Genomic DNA, 26,034 nt, shown 5'->3' on the forward strand with positions numbered 1-26,034 from the left:
ACAATTGCAACAATATTATAAATGATACTTTTTAATATGTGGTATATATATGTGGTTAATATAGTTTAACGTGTGCTTCTAGTAATCATAGAATAAATTTTTCTCGGAAAGTAAATATCGGTTAAACAATTATTTTGTAAATCAAATGGACAGTATGATTATATTCTATAAAGAAATAAAAAATTAACGTTATAAATTATAATTTATATACGCGCCCGCTATATATATACAATTGTTCATAATTATTTTTAATTAAAATATAGTAAAACGTTTGATGAAAATGGGTAGAATGTAATATAAAACAAACAAATGCATTTTTTATAACACATTTTTCATTGTCTTATAAGTCTATGGTAATTAATAATTAATAACAAGAAAAAAAACCTTTTTCATCAATGTGTGTCTACAGTAATTATTAAAAGATACAATTAGCAAATTACTATGTTGTGTATTCATTTTGTGTAATAATAGGTAATAATATAATTGTAATATTTTTTTCTCCGTAATCATAGCGCGATATCCTCTCACGTGCTCAATCATTTCTACAAATATAATATGGTATCTAATTCTTTATTTCATGGAGATATGTATATATATATACATATATAGTAAATATATATATATATATCTCTACTTAGATTATTATCAATTTTCTTCTTTTTTACTATTATATATATATATATATATATATATATATATATATATATATGTATATTATATAACCAAATACTAAAAATACAAATGTTTTGCATATAGCAGGTTTTAAAGTCATCAAACCTCATCCCAATCTGGTGATCTTAAAACGCATATCCATATACATAATATAATATTTGCAGCTTTGCCTACAAAATTAAGGAGCTCGTCAAGCGACTATTAATAATATATAAACAGGCATAAAGTGATCATTTATTATCGGTGTAATTCTCACATAGATTGCGCAGAGATGGTAGCATGTAAAACTTTACACCCTTTACAAACCACAATATTAATACCAATTATTTATTGAGCTTTTCACACATACACCACTTCTCCAACTGTGTTGATTGCCAACAGTTATCCGACATCTGATCTTTGGCGCATTATTAATTGCTCTTTATTACATGCATATATATATGTGTATATATATATATGCATGCATATATACACATACACGCAGTATACACTCAGACAGACAGACACACACACACACACACACATACATGATTATACGGCAGAAATACTTTAAAAGCTCCTTAATTATGCGAGCGCGCTAAATATTCGCTTATATTTAAGATATTCATATTTACACAAAGACCTCAGCTTTGTTTATAGTCTATACAATCATATAAATGTAATATTCAATGATAAAATTGTAACATAATAATGCCTAGCTTATCTAATGTGAAAGAGAAAATATTTTACACATCAAAATTACAATATTTTTTTCAATTATTCTTGTATATTCTGCAATATTAAATTACTATATATATTACACTCGATCCTATTTATGTTATAGGATACGAATTAAATCAAACGTACAAGTCGTGTGTACCCATTTCTTCATAGTTTTATGTACAATCAGGCTGTAATTTCCCATCCGAGTAAAATAAGTATACTATTATATACAATATGACCCAGTGTTTCATAGAAATAAATTCTGATAAACAAATAATATTCTAATTAAATAACTTAAATTAATATTGAAAGCAGGAAATAAATTCAACGAAGCTATAACCCAAGACGCAGTCTCTTTCTGTCTCTTAATTTGTTGGGTATAGATCGATGAAATTCTCTCCTATTTTAAATATCATTAAATTCGGCATTTATTACTAGCGTGAGAGAAGCATTTTTTTCTATTAAAGTGCCGCCTGGTAGCCATCGAACCTTTGAGAGAAAAGTACTGATCAGAAAATTTGTATGCATACTATATAATTGAGCACTGCACTTATCATACTTTGTACATTCTATGCTTGTAACAATTGTAGCAATAATATCTTTCTTTATCATATAATAAATATTTACTTGGTCTGTGATAAAAAATCGCATTTTTTTTGTACAAAACCATGTACATTCAAAAATGATCGTGATAAAATTGGGTCATGTAACTTTTGATCCACAATTTTTAACACACATCGACTATGGTATATTCTGTAATCATAATCATACAGATTCATATTCTAAATAGAATGCATTTAGAATATTTCTCTGAACATACTTAAAGCTTTCACGAAAGCTGTTTACAGTTTTCAAAGTTTGCAAAAAAATAAATAAATTTGCAAGAATGCAAGTAAAGTCAATTAATTCTTAATATTTGTATATAATGAATGAAATGTTATTTAATAAACAATATTCTAAATGTTCACTGTGTAAACATTTCTATTATCAGAATTGTATAATAGATGCATATTTTTATGAAACGTTTGGACAGTGCTACATGATGATGACTACTCAGGCTCAGCTAGAACTTTAAATTCTCAACAATACACGCATAATACACGCACATTCTAGTTCCCTTTCTCTCTCTTTCTCTCTCTCTCTCTATCTCTCTCTATCTGTCTATGTGTGTAAGTTATATTTATACAATATAAAACTAGATTATCTGTTCACAAAAACAATAATCGATATAAATCACATACATAGATCTTGTATATACGTATGCACATATAATTCAATGTAGTTCTAAATCTGTATAAGAAGAATAAGTATATTTTAATTACATGAACGCGAGAGAATAATTATAATAATAATGAGACAATTACGATTTTTATTTTTTGCACGATATACTTCAATTATTATTAATTTAATAAAAATTTAAACAGTTTCTATATATACACAATAGGGAGAAAAGGGTGTGCTTTGTCCATTTTTCTTTACAAGAAATTATTTACAAAATATATTCATTCCATATATTACCTATATCAAATTAACATTGTATTAATTAGTTTTCTTATAATAATTATTCTTATCATCTTCGCATATTTATGTATATCTTCCAACGTTCACTGTTTGTATATTTCATGAATAAAGCAAGATCCTTTTTTTAAAAAAAGTTCTATACCTCCGATTTCTGAATATTATGTGTAACTCAAGACGAACTTTTTACTGAAAGACTATGTTTGCTGAGTTGGAAAAATGAAAACGTATAATAATGTAACTACAAACTTAATCGCTAAGTTGGATTAAAAGACATATACATATTTCTGTAATTATAAACATGATTGACATTTGTCATTGTCCTTATTATAATTTGTAAATTTATTATTCTCAATATTTAAGATATAACAATTATTAATATATTCAAAATAATCATGTGATATATAATTGTCCAAATATCAGACCAACAGCTTAAAAAACGTTTTCATCTTTTGCATAGATAAGTACGAAAAGCGTTACTACTTTATATTTTTCTTGAACTTACAGCATATGGCAAAAACTAATTTGTGAAAAATTCATATAACGTTTTATATATATATGTAATATGTGCACACTTTACCTACACATGCATATACGGAAAACTTGTATAACAAATAGATGACACACAATAAATAAATATGTATACACAAATTAAACATGCTTAAACAGAGTCTGTCAGCAAAGTCGTCAGAGTAGTGATCTATGAGCTCCACCGGTTAATAAATTTATTCACGATAAATATAGATTTTACTTACGGCAGTACAGTCAAATTCATATTTTTGACACTTAAACAATTTGGACTTTCTTTTACCGCTGTTATTATTTTGTAGTGATACAATGAACGAAAGAAATTATATGAGAGAGAAGATGATACTCGAAACATAAATAGTTCGAGTTTAAATTTTCTTAGATTTTTCTAAAGCTAACTTGAAATATCTTGTTTTTACACCTAACAGACAATATAATGTTAGAAAATTGCACATTGAAGAATGAAATTTAGTACTCGAGGAAAGAATGAAACATCTGACTGGTAAAAGAAAGTTACATACAATGTCTCGGCAGTTTTGAGTTAGTTCAGTTACTTAGATTATAGTGTATATATATATATATATATATATATATATATATATTTATATATATATTTATATATATATATACATACATATATATTTATATATATAATGCATTGTGAGCAAGTTAAATCTGAGTAACTAAACTTTGCTGTTTATCGGAGTACAACAAATGAAAATGCTAGACGGTGAAAGAAAAGAATAAAAGCAGAATACTTTTATTTTGTTCGCTATTCTTTTAAACATTTAAGAACATAACAATTAATAATTAATGATTTATAAAATATACTCTCCATAAATTTTACAACAATATAATTCTTATGATCTATTTGTTAGAGAAAAGAAAAAGATAAAAAGAAAGAGAAAACGAAAACACGTGAAGAACAAGCAAGAAAAAATTCGAAGGTACTTTGTATGACTAACTAGCAGCCAATAAATGTTTTATAGTACAAAACTGCTTTTGCACACCGTCTAGCTATTTCTTTTTTGACACAATACTCCCGATACATATACAGCAACGTTGTGCGCTAATGGGGCCCCTTCCGGTTTACCAGGTGGGATCCAGCCACACGGCGATCAAATACCCGTTTATGTTGGATTTACAATCAGACAGATGATAGGCCTTGACGAGCGACGGTAGCTAATCACTGTCAAGGTCACTTCCCGAAGGTCATTTGTTTTCTCGGGATATTCGCCTCCGTTTCGCTTGCTCCGCTGTTTCCGCTGTTACTAAAACAATATTTGATCACTGTACAAGGTGTTTGCAATTAAAACAGTATGTAAAACATACACAATTAACATATATAATCATTAGTTTTCATTAACATTTGTCAACTTTATTACTTTGATATATAATATTATGCCAAAAATTGTGGAAACGAAAAAGAAAAATAGTGCAGACGTAAAACCATAATTAAGTAATAAATTTTATAATACATCAGAGTGTCTATTCAAATTTTGTAAAAAAGTTCTATGAGAATTCTCTGATCTTTCCGGTATTATCCTTTAAAATTTCAGGTAAAATCAGAAAAGTAGATGTAGTTTTTTTAAAAATTCCTTTATAGTATATATGTACTTTTTAATATTTTCTATTCATATCTACGATTAGAAAGTTGCAAGAGTGCAACTTTTTTCTAGAATTTGATATTGATTTATTAATTGTAAAATTAATGTAGATAATAACACAAAGATATATCATTATATCTAAACACTAAAAACATTTGCAATATAATATAAAATAAAAACAAGAAAAAAAAATAATTTATTATAAAGATCTTAAAGAATATTAATTTATTTAAATTAATTATTAAGCTGTTGTTTTATTTGTTCATTAAATTATTATTTATTAAATAAAGAATACTAATTTATTTAAACGTTACCTATTAAAAAATTAAATTTTTTATGAAACTTGCATATAAGATTTTGATACTGAAATAGATTGTCAATAAAAAAAAAATCACAAAATTTTAATAAAATCTTAAATATTGCAAAGATATGTTAGACATATGTTTCTTAAGTGCTAAATAAGAGTAAAATGATCAAAAGAACAATTTTTTAAAATTCTCTAAATTCCAATCAAATTCCATGAGAATTCTCTGATTTTTCAAGGTAAAATAAAATTCCATGAGAATACCAAGTTTTCAAAATTTTTTCCGGGAGTACACACTCTATATATGTATATGTGTCATATTTCGTGTGTATATAAAATATATTCTAAGAATACAAGGTGTCTGATACAAAGTGTCACCGAAAATATACAAGTAGATCTTGTTATTTGGAGACAATTTTTCCTCAGTAAAAATATTGAGGCATCAATCATTTTCGAGTTATAAGTAATTGAAAATAAAGGGTTTTAAAGCAAACTAAATCTCGTAGAAATAAAATATGAACAAAATCACATTCTCCAATTAATTTCAAGTAGTTTAATGAAATTTTAATTTAAGGTTTAGTTAATATAAAGATACATAATGGCAAAAATTGGGAATATGCAAAAAATAATGGTCTTCCTCGACATTTTTGCTGGGGAAAAATCGTCTCCAAATAACGAGATCTACTTAAATATTTTCGGTGTGACACTTTATGTCAGACACCTTATATAAACAACATCGTGCTTATCGAGGGATAAGAAATCAACATCTCTAAAAATGGAATAATGATATAAAGTGTCTCTTATCAATGAGCTATTTTAGAATAAATCAGTTACGTACCAGCACCACTACGTGTTTTCCTTCTGTTAATATCCTCAGAGGTTCTGGACGCACCTCTAGTATTGCTTGCTGGTGTAGCTAGCGGTGAAGCTGTATTCTGCCGTACAGATCTTCTGGTCGTTACTTCGCCCACAGACTCGTTGCTAGATACAGAAGTGCCTCGTAACCTCTCCTTCCCAACAGTAACTGCTGCTGTTCCCGTAGCCGTCGTCGCCACCGCAGCTGTCATTGTCGTCGTCGTTGTCATTGTCGTCATCGTCATCGTCGTCAACGTCGACGTCGTCATTGTCGTCGTCGTCATTGCAGTCGTTGTAATCACTGTTGTTGTTGTTGTTGCTGTTGTTGTCATCGTCGTCGTCGTTATCGTCGTCATCGCCATAGTCGAATTCAGCTGCTTGGTAGTTAACAAACGGCTCTCTCTTTGCACTCTATTATTGGCATTGAAATTTAATATATTACTGGAATTAATTTGACTGCCAGAAACAGCTGTAGCTTAACTCGCTCTAAAGTAGCTTATCTTATTATGTAGTAAAACTCTCAAATCTGAGATTCTTTTTCTTTCTTTTTTTTCTTACTCTTATATTTTCTGGGCATCATAAAAGAATGCATCAGTTGTTGCTTACTTTTGATCTTTAGGCTTTGGGGAAGCAGCGGATGTTTCATCTGACAATCGAACTCTTGCTTTTCCTACAGAGTCAATCAATGGTTCGTCATCAGACGAATCAATGTCTACCACAACGAGACCTAAAAATATAAAAAAAACCGCTTATGTCACATATAAGTCTGGCTCAAGTATTATAAATTCAGACAAGTATGAGAGTTGGATCAATTTAAAATTCTAAGTGTATACTAAAATGAAATTAAGAGGTAGCTTTGTATCAAATATTGCAGTATTCAATATTCTTCAATTTCATTTCTTCAGTAAATCAGTTATTTAAATCAATACATTTGTGCATAACTAATGTAACATTTTCTATTATTACAAGCTTATATCTTCTTTCTTCCTCTCTTTCACAATAGTATAACAATATTTATAATATCAATAAATTTTTTATATGTCTGTAATTTACATATGTATAAACAGTTCTGTTTTGGCAGTCTTTAATTTGTTACATTATAAAATCTATAATATATACAGGATATCTACCTACCACATTAGCTGATAATGAGAAATTCCTTAGTGAATTCGAGATTTCCTTAGCGAAAATTTTATGAGAACTTATTTCATTCATTATATTATAATATTATAAATATGTATGTGTTTCACAAAAGAATAAATTGTAATGTTAAGTGTAAATCATAAAATTAGATAATAGATTATTTCATAAAATTTTCGCTCTAAAAAAGAATACTCATGCAACTTCAAATTCGTGAAAAGAAAATCGATCATTAATACTTGATGCGCTAACAATTAAACAGCCTGTAGAAAGATACATGTGGAAAATAAGAGTAAAAAAAAGACAGATTAAACAACAAATTTTTGTATAAAAAAAAAACTTTCTACACAAAAAGAAATAATAACATAAGAAATAAATAAATACCTTTCTTAATCTTTGTCATTACGAATCCCTTCTTGCATTGCTCATCCTTGCCAGGCACTTGTTTCTTTATAGAACCAGCCTCTTCTACACCCATGCAAGCTTTAATAAGTTCTGCCGCATTCTCTGAGCATTTCCGTTTACCTGGTCTTGGCTGTGGATCATCAGCTGTGTTCGATGCAACGGAACTCTCGCTCTCTTGCCTTTTCCGTTTCCCTATTTTTATTGTCGTGTTAGGAGACAGTTTCGATACCGCTAGTTTTGGACTTGCTTTCGCATAGGGTGATATACTACGGCGTTCCTCTAATTTAGGGCCGTGGGGGCTGCTCTTCGGAGTTTTCGCGATATCCGGGCTGTTCAACTTCTGCGACCTGGTTCTCAATGACCTCTTCTCATTGTTGTCGTTCGGAATATCTATTAGAAGCTGCTCCAGTAACGACTTGGGCGGTCTCTTGATATACTCTTCTGCAATGGTGGAATTTAGTTTCTCCACAAAGGGAGTACACCCTTCATCATTATCTTCTATGAATATGACATCGTGTCGTCCCTCGAGATCCTGTTTCCTCCTGCGTTTACGCTTAAGATGTTCAACATCGCTGGAGTCCACCTCAGGATTCTGTGCTGCCGGACTCGGAGTTTCGTCCCGTTGCAGAACCACAGGATTAGAATACGTATACAATGGTGGTGTAATCCTGATAGGCTGCGGATCTTCGCCAAGAGGCGACTGGATGTCACCCACGCTCAGATCGCTCGAATCGTTAACCATTTTTTTAACTAAATCGTCCGTCACTTTTTGAAGATTTACAGAGGGCTCTCTGAGCGTGATCTGATTCTGCTGACTTTGTACATTACACTTCTGATTTTGTTCGGTGCACGTTTCTAACTTGGCGGACTTTGTGTTGAGTGAAATGTTACTATTTTTTGAAACCTCGAACCGATCGGTCTGCCTGGTATCGTCCACTTTTACGTTAATTTTGGATTCGACTTTGATTTCTAGATTGCAACTCTCATTGTTCGAGCAAGAATTATCCGTTGCCGCGTTGGTATTCGCGAGCGCACTATCGGATTTTATCGTGTCAACTTTACTATAAGCAACGTGATTTTGTATTATAGGCACACCATTATTATTATTATTATTATTATTATTATTATTAGTATTATTATTATTATTATTATTATTTTGTCCGTGAGGTTCGTCGCTTAATCTAATTGCACTGTTACTTTCTACAACCGTTTTCGTACTATCCTCAGATACGCTTTCCGCAGCTCTCGATTCTTCATGTTTAGAGTTTGCCTTACCCTGATCATTTTGGTTAACAGTACTCTCTAATTTAACACTAGAATTATCCTTATCAGAGAAATCCTTTGCTTGTTGATGCGCACATTGCAATAAGTTATTATCACTATTCATACTGCTGGTTATAGATGCTGTCATAACAGTCATTGTTCCCGTCACTAAAGGACTGGATACACTTTTGTCATTACTTGCTGCGTCTAAACTAACAACCAAATCACTATGTCCAGTTCTCGGAATTGTTGATAATGTTTCACTAGACACATTTTTTGTGTCATGCTCACCAGAGTTTGATATATTGCGATTCAATTGGTTTTCAAGATAACTTACTACAGACACAGGACTTAACCTTTGCGGGCCACTGGACTTGAGAAGTTCCGAATGGGAATTTGAACACATATCACTACTACTAGTTGAGGAAGGCACGTTCTTATTGGTGGTTGATAAGGTGGGTTCCCCCTGTATTACATTCTTGGCGCTGCTCTGTGTCACTGATTCGGTTGCCGATGCCGGCCTATGCAAAGGTGACTCCCCTTGATTTGGTGATTTTTCCGAAAGCGCATCCATCGACTCGATGCCAGAGTCTTCGCCGCCACCGCTGCTGCCGACTCTTTCGATATTTGCGTCAACACCGATCCCAATAGGTACCGTTGTATTTTCGAGTAACTTTTGCTTCACCTTCGCTTCGGTCACATTTATCTCACCGATAGGTAAGATCGGTTTATTTGCGGGTACATCAACGTTCTGGGATCTAGAGACTTGGTCCACCGAATTACCGATTACTGTATTGCCTGATGTAGTCTTCAATAAACTAATCCTTTGCGACGCGTTATCTATTTTGCTATCCGTCGCTGGTTTGTCGATTTGTTGTTTTACAATATGGTTTTGAATTGTCTTCTTATGACTACAATTCAACTCGACTGTCTTGTTATGTTTATTCATAATGGAATTTGTTTCACTCTTGTCAGCCATATTTCTCAGCTGCTGACTGATGCTTTTGACAGTGGCTATATAATCTCTGTCAGATTTACACTTGACGGTGAGTATTCTAGCCACAGGTGGTTGAGAATTTTTCGTCGTAGTTTCTATATGCACAGGTATTTTATTCTTATTCTCAGGGTTGTTAGATGGATTTCTAGAGTCGCCCTGTTGCGTCGACGAATTTGTCGATTTTAAACTAGAATCGCCCTCAAAGGACAGACTGACATTTGCTTTTATACTTGGTACTGTACTTGCAGAACATTCAGAAGCTGGCTTCTGATTGTTAAAATGTGTAACTTCTGTATTTGGAGATTCTGGAACATATTCAGAAATTAATTACACCATATGCATTTTTATATAAATATAGATTTTGTTATTATATTATATAGATTTTATACTATTATAAGATATAGATATTATACTATTATAAGATATAGATTTTATACTATTATTATTATTATTATTATTATATTAAAATAGGGAAAAAAAATTGTTTACCTCCTAAATGCAGATCTTTTTCATCGATTAAACTTAACCGTCTTCTCTTGTCTTGGCTTATTAAGTCTTTCTTCATGCCATTAAGCTCTGTTAATCTGGGAGCAACATTAGTCACCGAATTACTTTTTTCGATTGCTGGTTTATTAATGTCGCTATCACTCGTTCTTCGAATTTCTTCAATTTTCTTGACAATAAAACCACTCCCAGTTAAAAGCGAATCTGATTTTCTTATTGATTGAGTTGTATCAGCCTTATAACCAAGTTTTCTCCATTTCACTTGATCTAAAATTCGACCTCCTGACAGAAGGTTTTGTTCCCGATGTAAACCATCTCCAGATTCTGACTTTTTCTTAGAATCTCTTCTTTTTGTTTTGCCTGTAATATAAACATATAAATTATACGAAAGAAAAAATACAATTAATAATTATTTATACACTAGTATGTAAATTATTATGCAAATATTAAATAGCTTCTCTCAATTAATAATTATTTATACACTATTATATAAACTATTATGTAAATATTAAATAGCTTCTCTCTCTTACCTCCACCTATTTTATGTTCTTGCATATGATTTTGTGCATCCAGATCCACTTGATTCTTTGTTAAAACTTGCGGAGTATTTAAAGATTGATTTACAATGGTAGATTTATGCTTTGATGGAGACGGTATTCTACTATTCAGCGGTATATCATCTACATCGCTGTTTTTACTCGTACATGGCTTAGTAACAGTACCAGTTTGTAATCGTACAGCATCCACTGGTAATTCTTGTTTTAAGGCATTGGGTTTGGTTATAGCAGTTTGCAGCACATTACCCATTTTGCAAACGGTATTAGCACTGTTCATCATTGTGGAATTGGACAAAGATAGTTTTGATGCAGATGAACCCCCTATAATCATGCTCAATGGTGATTTTTTTTGCAACAACTTATTTCCATCAATACATTCCTTCATCTTTTTCAATTTACCTCTTCTCTTGATTAGATCACTCTCACCCTCACCCTTCAGAGACTTCTTTTCCTTTTTCTTTTGTACTACTGAAGCGTTACGTCCTCTTAAAGAAATGTGTAACGGAGGCACTCGGGGTGGTTCATCGTTCCCTGTACTTGGAACACCACTTGTGAAAATTTTATTCATAGATTTATCAGCTTTTCGCATGGGCGGCGTATTCACGAAAGAAACGTCAACTTTATAAGCCGGTGTAACGGGCTCGGATTTTTCCAATTTCAATCTTAATTTGATTTTCTCTCCTGGCATCGGACTATGCGCGGTCTCTCTGCTAGATTTTAGTCTGCTATGCTTTAAACTTCCTTCGCTGGCCGTGGACTTGGCCGTTGTTTCGGAATCAGACTGATCCGTGTTTGTCGTCGTGTCGTTTCTCCTCGAGAAATTACTGTCCGCGTCGTCGTCGGAAAATATAGAGTTTGATCTGTCGTTTGACGGAGATGGAAAGAAGAAGAAATCGTCCTGATTATCTACTGCACTCTCCGGCTCCGAATCTGAACTTTCACTGGGCATCGGTTCCAAGTGTCCTGTTAAAGGATTGATTAGAAACTGTCTTATTTTCCCACTTGAAGTGTACTCCGGTTCTGGCTCCGGACTCTCTTCTTCCGGTTTCGAAGACTCGGAAGTTTCTGTTTTAGTGACGGATGACGAAGCAATGCTAGCAGTAGAATTATTTATATGAGACCCACATTGAGGAAAGGCACCTGAAACCTGATTCGAGACTGACAGACGTGTGGTGTTGATTTGAGCACCTTGCGGAATAGCTCTGCGCATTTGCTCTGCGGAATTGCTCTGTGCATTCCATGTGGTCCCATTAGCATTGCTCGTTGAGGGAGATTGATAATTTCTACTAAGGATATTTTGACTCTGTCCATAACGAAAATCAGTAGTCGCACTGATATTGATATTGACGTTCTTCGCTTGATTGTGATGCAGTTGTTGTTGTACATTAAGAGTCTGATTTTGTTGATTTAAATGCGTTTGCTGCGGGACCTGTTGCCTCGGATAGGGCGACGGAGTTTGCTGACGTTGACTGTTTAAGTAACCTAGCCGTTGTTGCGGAACGCTTAAGCCTACTGTTGAGTGTTGTAGCAATTGTTGTTGATTTTGCTGTTGTTGCTGTAATAGTGACGGATTGCTAAGAGATGTGGTTTGCAACGATGTGTTTATATTTTGTTGATGAAGTAGACTTTGCTGCGTCGTCGAGACTTGTGGGACAATTTGTTGGTTTATTTGTTGTTGAAGTAACAGTTGACGTTGTTGCAAAGATGTTCTAATTTGTTGCCCATTTACCGGGTGCCTGGCAGAAAGTTGATTCTGCATTTGAATCTGCGAAGCAGTTCTATAAGCCAATTCTTGCTTAATGTTGGGATACTTTTGCTGCGTTTGTACTTGATTGTGTAGGATCGATGTAACTTGCTGCTGCATCTGTCCGCTGGGCGGCACTTGATGCTGTACCGTTTGGGGCGGCATCATGTTTTGTCCAGTGCTACCGCCGATTACATTGACCGTATGTTGCTGCGATGGAAGCGTCGACGGTTGATTAGCGTTGACAGTCGCGAATGCCGACGATGTAGAAGTCTGAGATAAGTCAGGAATAACAGTCGTCGTCGTCGTCGTCGTTGTCGTCGTCGTCGTCGTCGCCGCTGTTCCTCCGATCAAGTCTTCGCTTCTCAAAGTATCCGGTAAATTCGGTGGCGACTCGTTAGGCGAAGGGAGATCTTTCCTTCGACCTGTAGGCTTCTTGGTGGGTCTCATACGATTGGTAAGTCCAGAATTGTCGACACCCGGTGTTACCATCTTTTGACCAGGTACGATGTTATTTGAGTGCGAACCAGCATCATTTTGCAAAAGATTCACGAGTAATGGACTGGATTTGGCGACCTGATTTCCGTTGCCGTTAGAAGTCCCTGCCAGATTGGTACTGTTGTTTGGTGACAGACTAGATGTTGTAGCAATCGTCGTGGGTTTGTATTGATTTGTTAGTTGTCCAACGGTAACGACCGGTTGGGTGGTCGTGTGACCGGTCGTCAGTGCCGTAACCGTTGCCAAATTTTCCTGAGATGGATAGGGGGGCGGCGGTTGCGCATGGTGTTTGAATTGCATCGTATTCTTAATTGTTGTATTCTGCGATTCGCGATTGTGTATTGCTTGAGCAGCGTGCGTCATACTGGTAAATGGATAAAGAACATTGTAGTTGTTTCTGGGCGATGCATTGGAATTAGTCACTTGTTGGTTCCCAGAAACGCCAACATTGCTCGTTGATGTGGATTGGACTGATTTCGCAAGAAACGGTGGAATAGGATCACAATCAGTAGGTGCAACTACATTTGGAGAACGAAACTGTGGAGCTTTTTCCGACGATGTTCCTGAAAAAGAAAAAATTATATATGTACAATTTGATATATTTTATGTAACCCATATTGTTTTTGTTTTTTTATTTTTATAAATTTATTTGATCAATTTATGAGAGCTTACCAGCAGCTGCTATTATCTGAGCAACATTGCGTAGTGCTGACGAAATGCTGGTGGAATGACTGGGACCAGGCAAAGCTGTTGAAGGATTAGCGTCAGCAGTAGCTGTATTATTAGTAGTATCGCCTTGCGATTTTGCTCCGCCATCTTGCGCGGTTCCAGAATGCAGCACAATTTCTTGTGCATCTCCACCGAAGCGACTTGCTATTCGCAAAGATATTACCTGTAAATAAAAGAATATAATAACATGTAATACTTTTGATCTATTTTGGATCACAAACCATAAAAAGTCAAAAAATATTTATTATTATAATAGTATAAGAATATATTGTAAAAAAATATAATCATTTATTTATTACATAATTACCTGATCTCCTTCGACCTGCACTGAAAGTATGCCAAGTTGTGTAAGCGTCGGAGAACCCTGAGCTGCTAACTCTCGAAGTCGCAGAGCAGCTTCTCTGGGTATTGAAAATGTTACTCTGACAGAATTCCATGGTTCTACCTTATTTACTCTCAGCCCATCTCCTTTTTCTATAAATTGTAAAAATATATAAGCTAAACATAATCTGCTTATTAATATTATATTATTTAAATAGCATATTATTACTATACACCCTTATTTGGATCAATAAAATTTATATCGATTGATTTACCTTTGCAAAGCAAATCATTAAGACGGTCGACGATAATTTTCAACTTTTGACGAAACTCTGGATCGTCATGATTACCCTCGCACGTTACCACCGTCACAATCCGATCACCATCACTATCTGCCGCCATGACTGTAATATTTATTATTACATATATTATCTTAATACTGATAAAAAGTAGATTTATCTTTATATAGAAAATAATGATAAATATAAAACATCAATATATAATAATAAAAATAATAAACAAATTATTTTTAATATTTGCCAAGTTTTAAAATAATGAAATAATAGTGATTGCAACGCTAGTGTAATATTTGTGATTGACATGCACACACGCACACACACACACACACACACACACACATATACACATATTTATATAAGAATTTTTAATTAGTAATTTAATATAAAAATTTAATTTATAATTTAGAAAGTTATAAGAAAATGTTATTAAAAAATTACACACGAATAAAAATATATTTCTCTTCTCTTTCTCTCTGCCTTCTCCCCTCTACTTTGCCTATCAATCTGTCTCTTTTTCTCACTCACTTTCTTTATTCACAAAATTATCTTCTGTTTGTTATCAATGTCATCTCATAAAGTAATTTCTCAGATAAATTTAATTGTTCAAAATCACAGAACTAGTTTCAATTCTAACGTTCAATTAATAATGTTCAATGATAATCAACATAACCATAATAATCTCTTGTCTGAGTTTTTAACACAAAAGTATAATTTATATAGAAACGAAATAACATTTAAATATAATAAGATATACGTACCAATCACAAATCACATAACTACCCAGAGAGTTTAGGAACGCCTCAGGGTGTTGCTCCAATATGTGTGATGATGAGATGTCGAGTATCAGTTGTACACCGACAGCTCCAAATCACACTGGTATGAGCTACTAATCTTGTTTACTGTCAAACAAATTAAAAATTGGAATAATTAAATTATATAGAACACAAACATTATTAAAACAAGTTTTGTGTATATACAACCATTAATGTATATAATATATAATATTGTTAGATGACACTATATATTCCTAATGTGCGCACATGTGTTAACAAAATATAACTTGCAAATGCGTAATATAAATAAATATATAAAATATAAATCAATTAAAGGTCTTTCTAAAATCTCTAAGAAAATAACATATGTGTATTTAAATGTATTTGTTAAGAAAATAACATATACAAGATTGTAAGAATAACAAGTTTGCATTATACGTCACAAATATTTTCAACACATAGAAAACATTTTTAAATAATTTTGAATACAAAAAAATTGTAAATATATCAAAATATAAAATTCAACATACAGACATAAATAAATTAAAATTAATAAATTTTTCAATTTTACTCTTGCAATATTTAGATAATTAATTCCAAAATATGATACAAAAAAAAAAAAAAAAGAAAAGAAAAAGAAAAGAATGAAAACACTTCTTATACGTATCTCATATTTATAATGGCATATAGTTCTCATTATGTGCCAATAATATAAATACGAGACACACACATACACACACATATGCGCGCATCTTTCCAAGAAGAATATGATAATTTTTAATAATATTTTCAACATTTCGGATTCGCGTGCACGTACGCGTCAGAAAATATTTGACAAAGGGCGCCCCGTCGAAAAAAACTCTTGACAAAGTGGGGAAAAAAAAAAAAAAGAAGACGGTAATTTACATACTAGCGCAGAAAGATAATTATCCAATGACAATGACACGAAAGAGAAAGAGAGAGATAGAGAGAGAGAGAGAGACACATTACCGCATCGAGGAAAGGTGTTATTTAGCACAATATAGAATCGATAAAGCGAAGAAGAAAATGAGAAAAACATGGGGGCGCATAAACAAAAAGCGAGGCCCACGAACACGAAGCGTTACTATAGGTTATAATTCGCGCTTGGATTTCCGGGAAAGCCCCGAGCGGTCGCGAGGCAGCCGGTGCGCCGCCTCCTCGACGCGCTCTCTCGGGCGAGCGTGCGGCCGCGCGCGCGTCAGCCGCGACCCCTCCTCGGAGACACACGGGCCCGTCTCCGACGAACAGGCAATTAAAATCCACGGGTGCAGAAGCGCGGCCGAGGCGCGGGGGCACCCGTGCTCGCCTCAGCAACGTCTCGGGAAATAGGTTATAGATCGCATATTCGTAGGTGGGCGCGAGACGCGGACGCCCGCGTCGACGGGATACGACGTTTCCGCGGGCCGGACGTGCCGTCCCGGTCGGCAACGTAACGATTTTCGTCGAAATACGGCAGATCCGGAGCATCGGATATCGACGGGGGGCCCACCATTTTGTCCCTGTCGGGGGAGGTATAACGTGAAGTGGGCTCCTCAAGCATGCTCAAAGATAGACCGTCAAAAGTCCGGAATTATTTCTCTCTCTCTCGCTCTCTTTCTCTCTCTCTCTCTCTCCCTCCCTTCGCCGTTTCCCTCAGTTTGGTTTTCTCACGCGGATGTACGCGGAGGTCGCGGCGACGAGGATAGCAGCGAGATCTCGCTTCCCGAGTCGCGCACAGCGCCGACTTCGATACCGTATGAACACACAGGAAAATTTTCAACGTTACCCCATTTCTTTCCGACACTGTCGCGGGACTTCACGCGTCCGTGGCACACGGAGGCACACCACCCGGCCGCTGATCTTAATCCGTCACACGCCGCGCGGCCCTTATTTCACTCGGAGCACACAGCGCGCGGCAGGGATCGCGAAAAAACTCGACATAATCGCTAATATAAAGAGACAAGTCATAAAACGCCATGAACAATAACAAGATGCCGCCATTTGCAATGCGTACAACTGACATGCGCAAATCAATCGCGCGGGGCAGGCTGGGTATTTCACGACGCGCCATCTTGCCAATCGTTTTTAATTGTACATGATACGTCCCATAACCTCGAAACGCTTTAAATTCCAATTGTTGCGTCTCGATCAATTTTATCGTAAATGTCAAATATCGCGTCGAGACCGACTCCCGATGTTTCTTCTAGCTTAATGTCACGAGTTTCATGTCATGTAATTTGGAATTTACCGAGAATGCGCTTACCGTATCGCGTCATTTATATATAATTAGATAAAAATGTTAAATATTAAGCGCTCTCTCTCTCTCTCTATTATAGTTATTTAACAGATAATAATCCTTAAGGTTCGCCAGTAATAATTAATAAAAATCTCGGCTGTCATTGCAGCCCTTTTCGAGTAAATCAAACGTAAATGCGTAATAAATTAATACAGTAAATCAAATTTACTGCATACCACCGACAATATTCACCATTGTTTTTATGTAGAGTTGACAGAAGTAAGCAAGGAAAGATTTTTATAATTATTTAAATTGAAACCTGAATCGCACACATGTTATTGCATACATGATAAAATAAAAATATTATCTAGCAAAAATTATTAGCAAGTTCGTTATAAATATTCATACAAAGCTAATGAAAAATTATTATAATCATTAAAATAAAATCTTTCACAAGATATATATATATATATACATACAATCTGAATACTTTAAAATATAAATTTAAAATGAGAAATTAACTAAAGTAAAACTAATCAACGACACTATGTTAAAAAAATGTATGTATATATAATTCTATTAAGTTTATTTATTATATATAGAGATATAATTTATAATTTTGAAAAAAATTATTCTCTGTAACTATTTTTCTTTTTCTCACATCTTTTTAAATTCTTGTCTATTTCTTATAATAATCTTCTATTTGGGGATATACGACTGCATAAGACCAGCATCATTCATTATTTTTAATTGCTTCTCCGCATCATAGGTTCTGCAAAACAATTTTAAAAATGTAGTTGAGTAACTTGAAGATCGTGTTAAATACAGTTTACGCATTACATTAAAACGAAATTAGAATAGTAATAGTTTAAATAAAATTAACATATACTTGTAAAAGTCGGCGTATCTCTGTTTCCTTTTATCACAGACGAATACTTTGTATAACAGTGCTGCGCTGACGCTGACTACCATCATCCCTACAAGGTTCTTTTTAATCTGTGACGCATGGAGACCACGCAGCTGTGGTTTGACCAGTGGAGTGGACATCTGAAATTCCCAAAGATTCATATAAAAAAATCGTTTTATTTAGACAAACATTGCTAACATTTGCCTTTCAAAGTTACAAAACTGTCAATTAAATATCTTACTATTAATATAGGTTACTTATTTATTTTTATCAGTCTTTGATATGACGTTACGAGAAGTGTATAATTTTTATTCTTCGAAAATAACAATTAAAATATTTTCGAAGCTTGTAAAAATGTCACAATACACACTTTGTATTTAAATAGTATAATGTTCTATACTATGTGTGACGCGGAGTATACATTATATAATGTTTCACGATATACTTGGCAAATTATTCTTGAGGAGGTGTTTTATGAATCACAGATTAAAAATAATTAAATATAAAAAATATATATAAATATATCCTTGCCTCGAATGATTTTATGTCTACCGTGAAGCACGGTTCAGTCTGAAGTCTGAAGAATATTTCGACCAATGTCGACCATTAGACAAATATCGACCACAATACTTGATACGTAGTGACGTCAAGGCACTATACTTCAGACCTGTTTTCAAAACACGACAAACGTCAGGTCTGTTCGTTTTTGCTTCCACTCCCCAGAACTTTTCTATCCGAAGGAAGATAAATGCGTAGTTAGAGAGAGAAAATGTTAAAAGTCGTGAGTTTTTTTTCAAAAAAAAGCAAAACAGATTTCTTTTTTGTCTTTAAAATGTGAGACATGTGATGAAGCTCTAGAGACAGAAAGAAAGAATAGTTAAAGATTAACTGAAAAAGATAAATCTGTGAAATTTGCATATTCTTGTATTTTTTGTATATCGAAGGCGACAGCAGACATAATTTCACCAAGAGCACGCAATGTGGTATGTATATACAATATATATATATATGTATATAAAAAAAAATCCTGACAAGATATTAAATATAGTCGACAGACATAGATCTGTCATTGGCGAGGTGCTGGACAAGTCGATCTTAACATCGGGATCAGGCGTTCTATTTACGTCGTCGATGGTGGTTTTATGGTGGGAATAAAAGGGACTCTCGAGAGAATTCATATCGTCGAACCGATTCGCAGCAGAGGATTGAATGCATATAATATGAAGGAAAGAATCTTCGGGTTCTTTTTACTCGACGCGACTGTTCAGATGTGATTGATTTCTCCCCATCTCCGGAGAATCGAGGTCGATGCGTAGCTTGACGCGGCCAGGCAACGTTTCGTTGCGCAGAACGAAACTCCGCCGAGTGACCAGTGACCAACAGTGACAGCTGACTAATGTAACGCGACCCTTGGCTCTCGCGTCATTCCGTACACTTGTACTCATTTTGTACCAACGCCGAGGCCTGCACAACGTATACGCACATAATATTGATTGATATTAATGGGGAATAAACCTATTTTCCCGATAGGAAGAACTAATTTCTGCTATTAAAATGTACGTGATCGTTTATCGTTATCAGTGTATGCATCGTATTTTTTTTTTTTTCTTTTCTACAAATTTTCTCTCGTGCGAAATCTAAATTTATAATATTTGTAGACATAAGTATACGTGTGCGTGTGCGAATCGATATCATTGTTTTATCAACGAACTTATCTCTTCCTCGGTTTTTTTATATTTATAAAGAAAGATAAATGTGAATAATGTGTGTACTCGTGTGTTAATGCAATTCTTTTGTCAAACAAATTTTTGTCATAAAATTTAAATTATTTAGTGCATAAATTATTTGTATTGAAATTTAAAAAATATAAATAATATAGAAAAAAATGTTGCTCAAGATCTATTTGCTATAGATCTGGATATATTTTTTCATATAAATTTTTATTCAATTTTTACTTTTAAATGATTTCACAATTTTAGAAAAAAATATAAGTTTTTATTTCTTGTACATTTTTTAGAATATAATGTAATTTATTTTTAATAATTCCTAAAATTTAAATGTGTGATGTAAAGAATAATTAAGTAATATATATTTTAAAACAATTTTTCAGAGGCTGTATCGGAGCAGCTGCTCTGTAGTTAGCGATCATGGAACAAGTGATCGCAATAAGTACACAAAATCCATTATCTATATTGGTTAAATTTGGTATGATGGCTTGGAACAATAGCTGTGGAATTGAAAATTGTTCTGGTCATGGAGAATGTCACAATGGAACTTGCTTATGCGAGGTAATAATTTTGACTACATATATCAAATCACTCCAAGATGATGTTTATTATTTATTATTCTGTGTTTTAGATTCAATTTGATGGACCAGAATGTCATATTCCAAATTTAAGTTATTATGTTGCTTTTGCTACAATCTTTTTCTTATTAGCTTTTGTTTGTTTGATTCAACTTGTCATGTGCATTGTTGCTGAGTGGCAAAAAATGAAGGCACCATCATTTTTGAGAGCATGCAGGGTTACTACTCAAAAACTGCTATACTTTGTAGTTTTTCTTGCATCCGTTATACGAGGCGCATATTTTACATCACCGGTATGTACAAACAAATATATGTAGAGGAAGTTTTTCTCACGCATATTTTAATATATTTTAAAATTTTTTACAGACTGCTTTCAAAGAGGGCTGGTCCAGAAGTTTGCTGTCAGCATATTATCCATTGCTTTTGAGTGGATCATCGTTGATCGTTTGTTTTTGGGCCGAGGTGTTTCATCTGAGGGACATTCGATGGGACAAACCTCAGTTTTTATCAAAATCTTTTCTAGCCTTTGTTGTCTTCAACATAATGACATATTCCCTTTTATTAGCGGAATTTATCATGGCACAAACATATTCGCAAGAAGATCAAGTAAGTAAGAGAATGGAAAATATAAGCACAGTTATATATCGTTCATTATTATTATAATTTATTGATTTGCATGTATATTTCAAAATCATATTTATAAAATTATTTCCACATTTATTTTTAGAGTTTCTATACACATGTATTCAACGGCTGTTATGCAGTACTCCTGTTCATTGTAGTGGTTTTATTCTTGATCTATGGAGTGGAAGTATTCTTCAAAGTATGTTTTTTTATATTATAATACTGTTATAGCTCTTATACTCAAGTTATTTGCTGTAATAATGTATAAGTTAATAATCAAAAGCAATAATTTAAAATTATACTTTTGACATAGGTTCGTGGTGGATTCTTGAATGAATACCGCGTCGCTTCCATTGCAACTAATAAACGTACAGCTGATGAAGCAAAGATCCATGCCGAGGATCAAGTAACAGCAAAATTATTTGATCCAGTTCCATCCACATCCGCGGCAGAGCCTTTGCACATGCAACAAGTGAATACATCTCAATTACATCAATCAAGATTTGGATTACTTTCTCAAGCGTTTATGTTGTTTATAATCGTCGGTTTTCTATTTAGTGAGACTCTCAGTGAATTTTGGAAGACAAAGTAAGAAAATGTAAATATATATAAGTTATGCAATATTTGAATTTAACTTATTCATTCTTATTTATGTCTTTAGAGTGCCATTGTACAGCAGGAATTGGCATGATGTTGTATTTCGTGTTATTGAAGTTGGCGTAGCACTGTGGTTTCCTTGCGTTCTATGGAATTGTATGAGGTATGTCATCTAGGTGTATTTTTTATTATATGTATATTATATAAAATTTCTTTTATAATATACTTTTATGTATTATATTTATATATTATAAAATTTCTTTTATAATATACTTATACATATATATTTATGATGTGATTTTTGTTTCAGTCCGGAACAATTATGGATTCTAAATCCAAAGCGTATATTGAAAAGATTAGATCTGGATCAGGGGAAACATATAAAAGAAATTGAATTACAAGAGAAGAGCGCATCTCAAGACACCGCATTTCTTTCTTCAGATGCAGCATCGATCAATAGCAAAGATTGTTGGATTTGTTATGACAGTGACAGACAAGATGCTGGTCCATTAATACAACCGTGCCATTGTAGGGGTGATGTAAGTGCAGTACATCATGATTGTTTGCGTCGTTGGCTCGTCGAGGTAAGATTAAGTTACAGTTTTATTTTAGCTAAAAGTTGTTTTTGAAACATAACATGTATTTCATAAATTGTAATTTTTGTTTTTTCTTCCTTTTATAGAGTTCTGTCAATGCCGACAGCCTCATTTGTAAAGTTTGTAACACAAAGTACAATGTTGAACATGCCAGTCGATTAGACTGGCAAAACAGTTTAACCCCACGCCATTGTTTACAAACTATTGCTATTGTTACTACGATGTGTGCATCTTCTGCTGCCGCGTGGGTAGTTATTCAACTTGTAGAAGGGCCCTTCATCAGAATGTTCGCAGCCGGAACCGCATTATTGGTCATGTACGTCTGCATAAGGTAAATATACTAGTCTTTTTTTAAATTATAACATTGGCGCTGTTCAGTTTATACAGTTAAAGACGTTTGTTTCAGATTCTTGAGCTTGAATACCGTTGTAGCCTATCAACGGGCCAAAATCTCATCGTTAAATATCGTTAACAGTGATAGTGAGAGTAGTGGAACTGCACACGTTACGACGATTAGTCATACAATTTCTGTGGATTTGACAAAATCTGACATGGCTACAATATAATCTACACTTGCCATTGCATTATAAAACATAGATACGCTTCCTGCTTGAAATAAATTCAGGATAGGAAAATTAAATAATAATGTAGATATGCATATATGCTTTTCAAGCATATAAACATAATGACAATGATTGAGACACAGTATGTTTTCAATCAAGAATTTTTATATACTTTTTGTAAAATAGCAAAATTACTTTACAAAACGTAGATAAAAAAACTAAGAAAAAAAATGTACTGTGGCTACAATTTCACTAAAGGATTAAAACAGTTGCCAAACTTTCATATTTTATGTCTCCTGATTAGTTCATTATACATTTCTGAATGTATAACATGCAAACTAGTTTTCGATATACATAGATCCCATGTTTTATATTATACATAATGTATATAATATATTGCATTATAAAATATTTGCAATATTTCATAAGATGGACAAAGTTAAGTTGTAACTCCAGTTACTTTAATTATTTTGTTAGTGTATAATATATATTGCTTTTGTGTATATTATATATATTTCACACATTCGTGAAAACATACTATTAAAATTTGAATACTATGTCAACTCTCAAAAATTGCTTTAAACTTAGTATATAAATATATATAATAGTAGTATTCACCATAAGCAATTGTAACGTTTAAAGAGATAACGATTTTTGAACATAGATATCAATAAGACATAAAACATTAGTACAATTTATATATAAGTATTTATAATTACGTTAATTTATGTTAATAATTTATGTTAATTGAATAATTTACTATCTGTTTGTTTAATAATGTTATAAGATTATTGAATAATAATTACGACAAGTGTTATATATCAAGTGTTATATATAACAGAATATATATAGGATTAGACATATGAAAACTTGACAAGTAGATATTTTCAAAAATATTTATGAAAAAAAATATTGTTACAGGCAAATATTAGTGGACAAAGTTGTAGTGTTTTGAATTGTGCTTTTTTTTATTTTTTTATTGATTAAAATATTGTTTATTTCGAAATATGTTTTGATCCAAATTTCGAACCATCTTCAAATAATTGATATCGTGCATCTTTGTGACATTGGAAATATTTAAATCCCATTTGTTATATCAGTCACGAGTTATTATTCTTTAATTAAAAGTGTATCAATCTTGATCTTAGAAAAGATTATTGTAACCTAATTTTCGCTGATTCTTCGAAGCCGGAAGATCAGGATTAAGTGACTTGATTAAAAAGTAACGGCTCGTAATTGATTTAACAAACAGGATTTAGACATTTACAGTGTCATGGATTCAATAAATAGGGTTTGGATGTTTCCAACTAAACAGAACCAAATAAATTATTCCTTTATGGCTGGAACCGGAAGGAGGCTTATTACATTGTATTACTTTATTCATTAGATGTTGTTGAAGGTAATAGAAAAACGCACGATTAAATTAATTATTATTTGTTGAAGATGATTCGAAATTTGAAGAGAGTTGAAGAGAATCAAAACATACATTTTGAAATAAACAACATTTGAAATTTTAAAAAGGAATAACTCGCGCTAGACTCTTAATTATATATTTGGCTACTTTTTGTATATTTTTGTAGGATGTCTAATTGCAATTTACATTGAAAAGAATAATGATCATAGCAATTCTAATGAATGCTAATCAAGGTCACAGCAGTGAAAAAACGGTTGTAGTGTTTATTTTTTAGCAACTTCACATAAAAAAATATTCTCGAAAGACGTATGCTCTAAAGTACTAGAATTTTGTCTAATATTGTTTTTCAAATTATTAACTTTTTTGTAAATATTCACTTGTCACACTGTACGTATTTCACTCCGTAGATTATAAAACAAATGTATAATGAATTGTTTCTCTTATAAGTAACTATATACTCTTCTTCCTTTCTTAAAAAAAATTATAAATTTGATTTTACAAATTTATTTTTGTTTCTGATTATTTTATTTCTTTGGTGTTAAAAGGTGTATCAGATTAGATAAAAATTTATATCGATAAGCTTATAATAAAAACAAAACTAATTGTTATAGATTGTATTAAAAGATGTAATAGTATATAATATAATATTGAAATGTCCCAGTTATATGACAATGATTAAGAACTATGATTAAAAGATATAGATCATATGTCTTAAATAGTTTAGATTAACTATTTAGTTATATTAAGATTTGCATAATTATAAATATTATTTTATAAACTGTTAACACACATTGTTAATTAACATTGTTTCGTCATCAAAGGTTCTTTACATACATAAAATAGTAAAACTTTTATGTATTGTAAGAAGTCTTTAATATGGAAACAATATGTTAATTTTAATGCTAATATAAGTTATTTTATATAAACTTATGAAAAAGTTTTGAGCACTCGTCTAAAGATTTACTTCTTCTATAACGTTTTATATAAAAATAGTAATGCTATTATGTATTATTTTATATAGTTTTGAAGTTATCGATATACTAATTATTTTAATTTAAGAACATTAATACTATAATAATGAGACTAAAGATCCCACACATATAAATATTAAGTAAACTAACAGAAACAATTTAGCTTACGTTTTTTTTATAATTATATTCTCTGTAAAACAACAGAAAAGTTTAAAGTTCGAGAAATGTAATACATGCTATATATACAATATAGTAGTTAAATAGTTAATACAAGTATATCCTTACATCATAAAAGTATGAAATTGTGCAACAATATGTGCTCATCTATTGCAATAAGTAAACGAATAAAGTTCATTTATTCATTATTATTCACTTTTTTTATTATTTTATTACAATAGTACATGT

At 32.6% G+C, this 26,034-nt stretch overlaps 3 protein-coding genes across 8 annotated transcripts; 1 reads left to right on the top strand and 2 right to left on the bottom strand.

Annotated features, from left to right (window-relative positions):
• Positions 1 to 432: 432 nt before the first annotated feature.
• On the bottom strand, positions 433 to 17,434 carry LOC114933064 (uncharacterized). Of its 3 annotated transcripts, XM_029305503.2 has the most exons (12): positions 17,203 to 17,434; positions 15,402 to 15,542; positions 14,620 to 14,748; positions 14,331 to 14,497; positions 13,967 to 14,186; positions 11,452 to 13,857; positions 11,026 to 11,373; positions 10,481 to 10,855; positions 7,711 to 10,296; positions 6,793 to 6,913; positions 6,170 to 6,597; positions 433 to 4,691 (listed from the first exon to the last, which is right to left on the bottom strand). In XM_029305503.2, the coding sequence occupies exons 3-12, from the start codon at positions 14,744 to 14,746 to the stop codon at positions 4,633 to 4,635; spliced, it is 6,837 nt and encodes a 2,278-aa protein (XP_029161336.2). In that variant the 5' UTR covers positions 14,747 to 14,748; positions 15,402 to 15,542; positions 17,203 to 17,434; the 3' UTR covers positions 433 to 4,632. The 3 variants fall into 3 exon arrangements, with proteins under 3 accessions (XP_029161336.2, XP_029161334.2, XP_029161335.2); XM_029305501.2 differs by having other exon boundaries at positions 11,026 to 13,857; XM_029305502.2 differs by lacking the exon at positions 17,203 to 17,434 and adding an exon at positions 16,407 to 16,919 and having other exon boundaries at positions 11,026 to 13,857.
• A 787-nt stretch (positions 17,435 to 18,221) lies between these two features.
• Positions 18,222 to 19,211, bottom strand: cype (cytochrome c oxidase subunit cyclope). Its single transcript, XM_085484099.1, has 3 exons — positions 19,091 to 19,211; positions 18,542 to 18,699; positions 18,222 to 18,424 (listed from the first exon to the last, which is right to left on the bottom strand). The coding sequence occupies exons 2-3, from the start codon at positions 18,697 to 18,699 to the stop codon at positions 18,352 to 18,354; spliced, it is 231 nt and encodes a 76-aa protein (XP_085340225.1). The 5' UTR covers positions 19,091 to 19,211; the 3' UTR covers positions 18,222 to 18,351.
• Positions 19,212 to 19,287: 76 nt separating this feature from the next.
• Positions 19,288 to 25,997, top strand: LOC114933103 (uncharacterized). 4 transcript variants are annotated; one of them, XM_029305565.2, is made up of 11 exons: positions 19,288 to 19,542; positions 19,608 to 20,115; positions 20,670 to 20,847; positions 20,918 to 21,157; positions 21,231 to 21,470; positions 21,592 to 21,687; positions 21,802 to 22,076; positions 22,150 to 22,248; positions 22,396 to 22,669; positions 22,768 to 23,012; positions 23,088 to 25,997. In XM_029305565.2, the coding sequence occupies exons 3-11, from the start codon at positions 20,707 to 20,709 to the stop codon at positions 23,245 to 23,247; spliced, it is 1,770 nt and encodes a 589-aa protein (XP_029161398.1). In that variant the 5' UTR covers positions 19,288 to 19,542; positions 19,608 to 20,115; positions 20,670 to 20,706; the 3' UTR covers positions 23,248 to 25,997. The 4 variants fall into 4 exon arrangements, with proteins under 4 accessions (XP_029161398.1, XP_029161399.1, XP_029161401.1 ...); XM_029305566.2 differs by having other exon boundaries at positions 19,615 to 20,115; XM_029305568.2 differs by having other exon boundaries at positions 19,621 to 20,115.
• Positions 25,998 to 26,034: the final 37 nt, after the last annotated feature.

The sequence above is a fragment of the Nylanderia fulva genome, unplaced genomic scaffold (genome assembly GCF_048542155.1).
Source record: "Nylanderia fulva isolate GAGA-0341 unplaced genomic scaffold, ASM4854215v1 Scaffold29, whole genome shotgun sequence".
Lineage (NCBI taxonomy): Eukaryota > Metazoa > Arthropoda > Insecta > Hymenoptera > Formicidae > Nylanderia > Nylanderia fulva.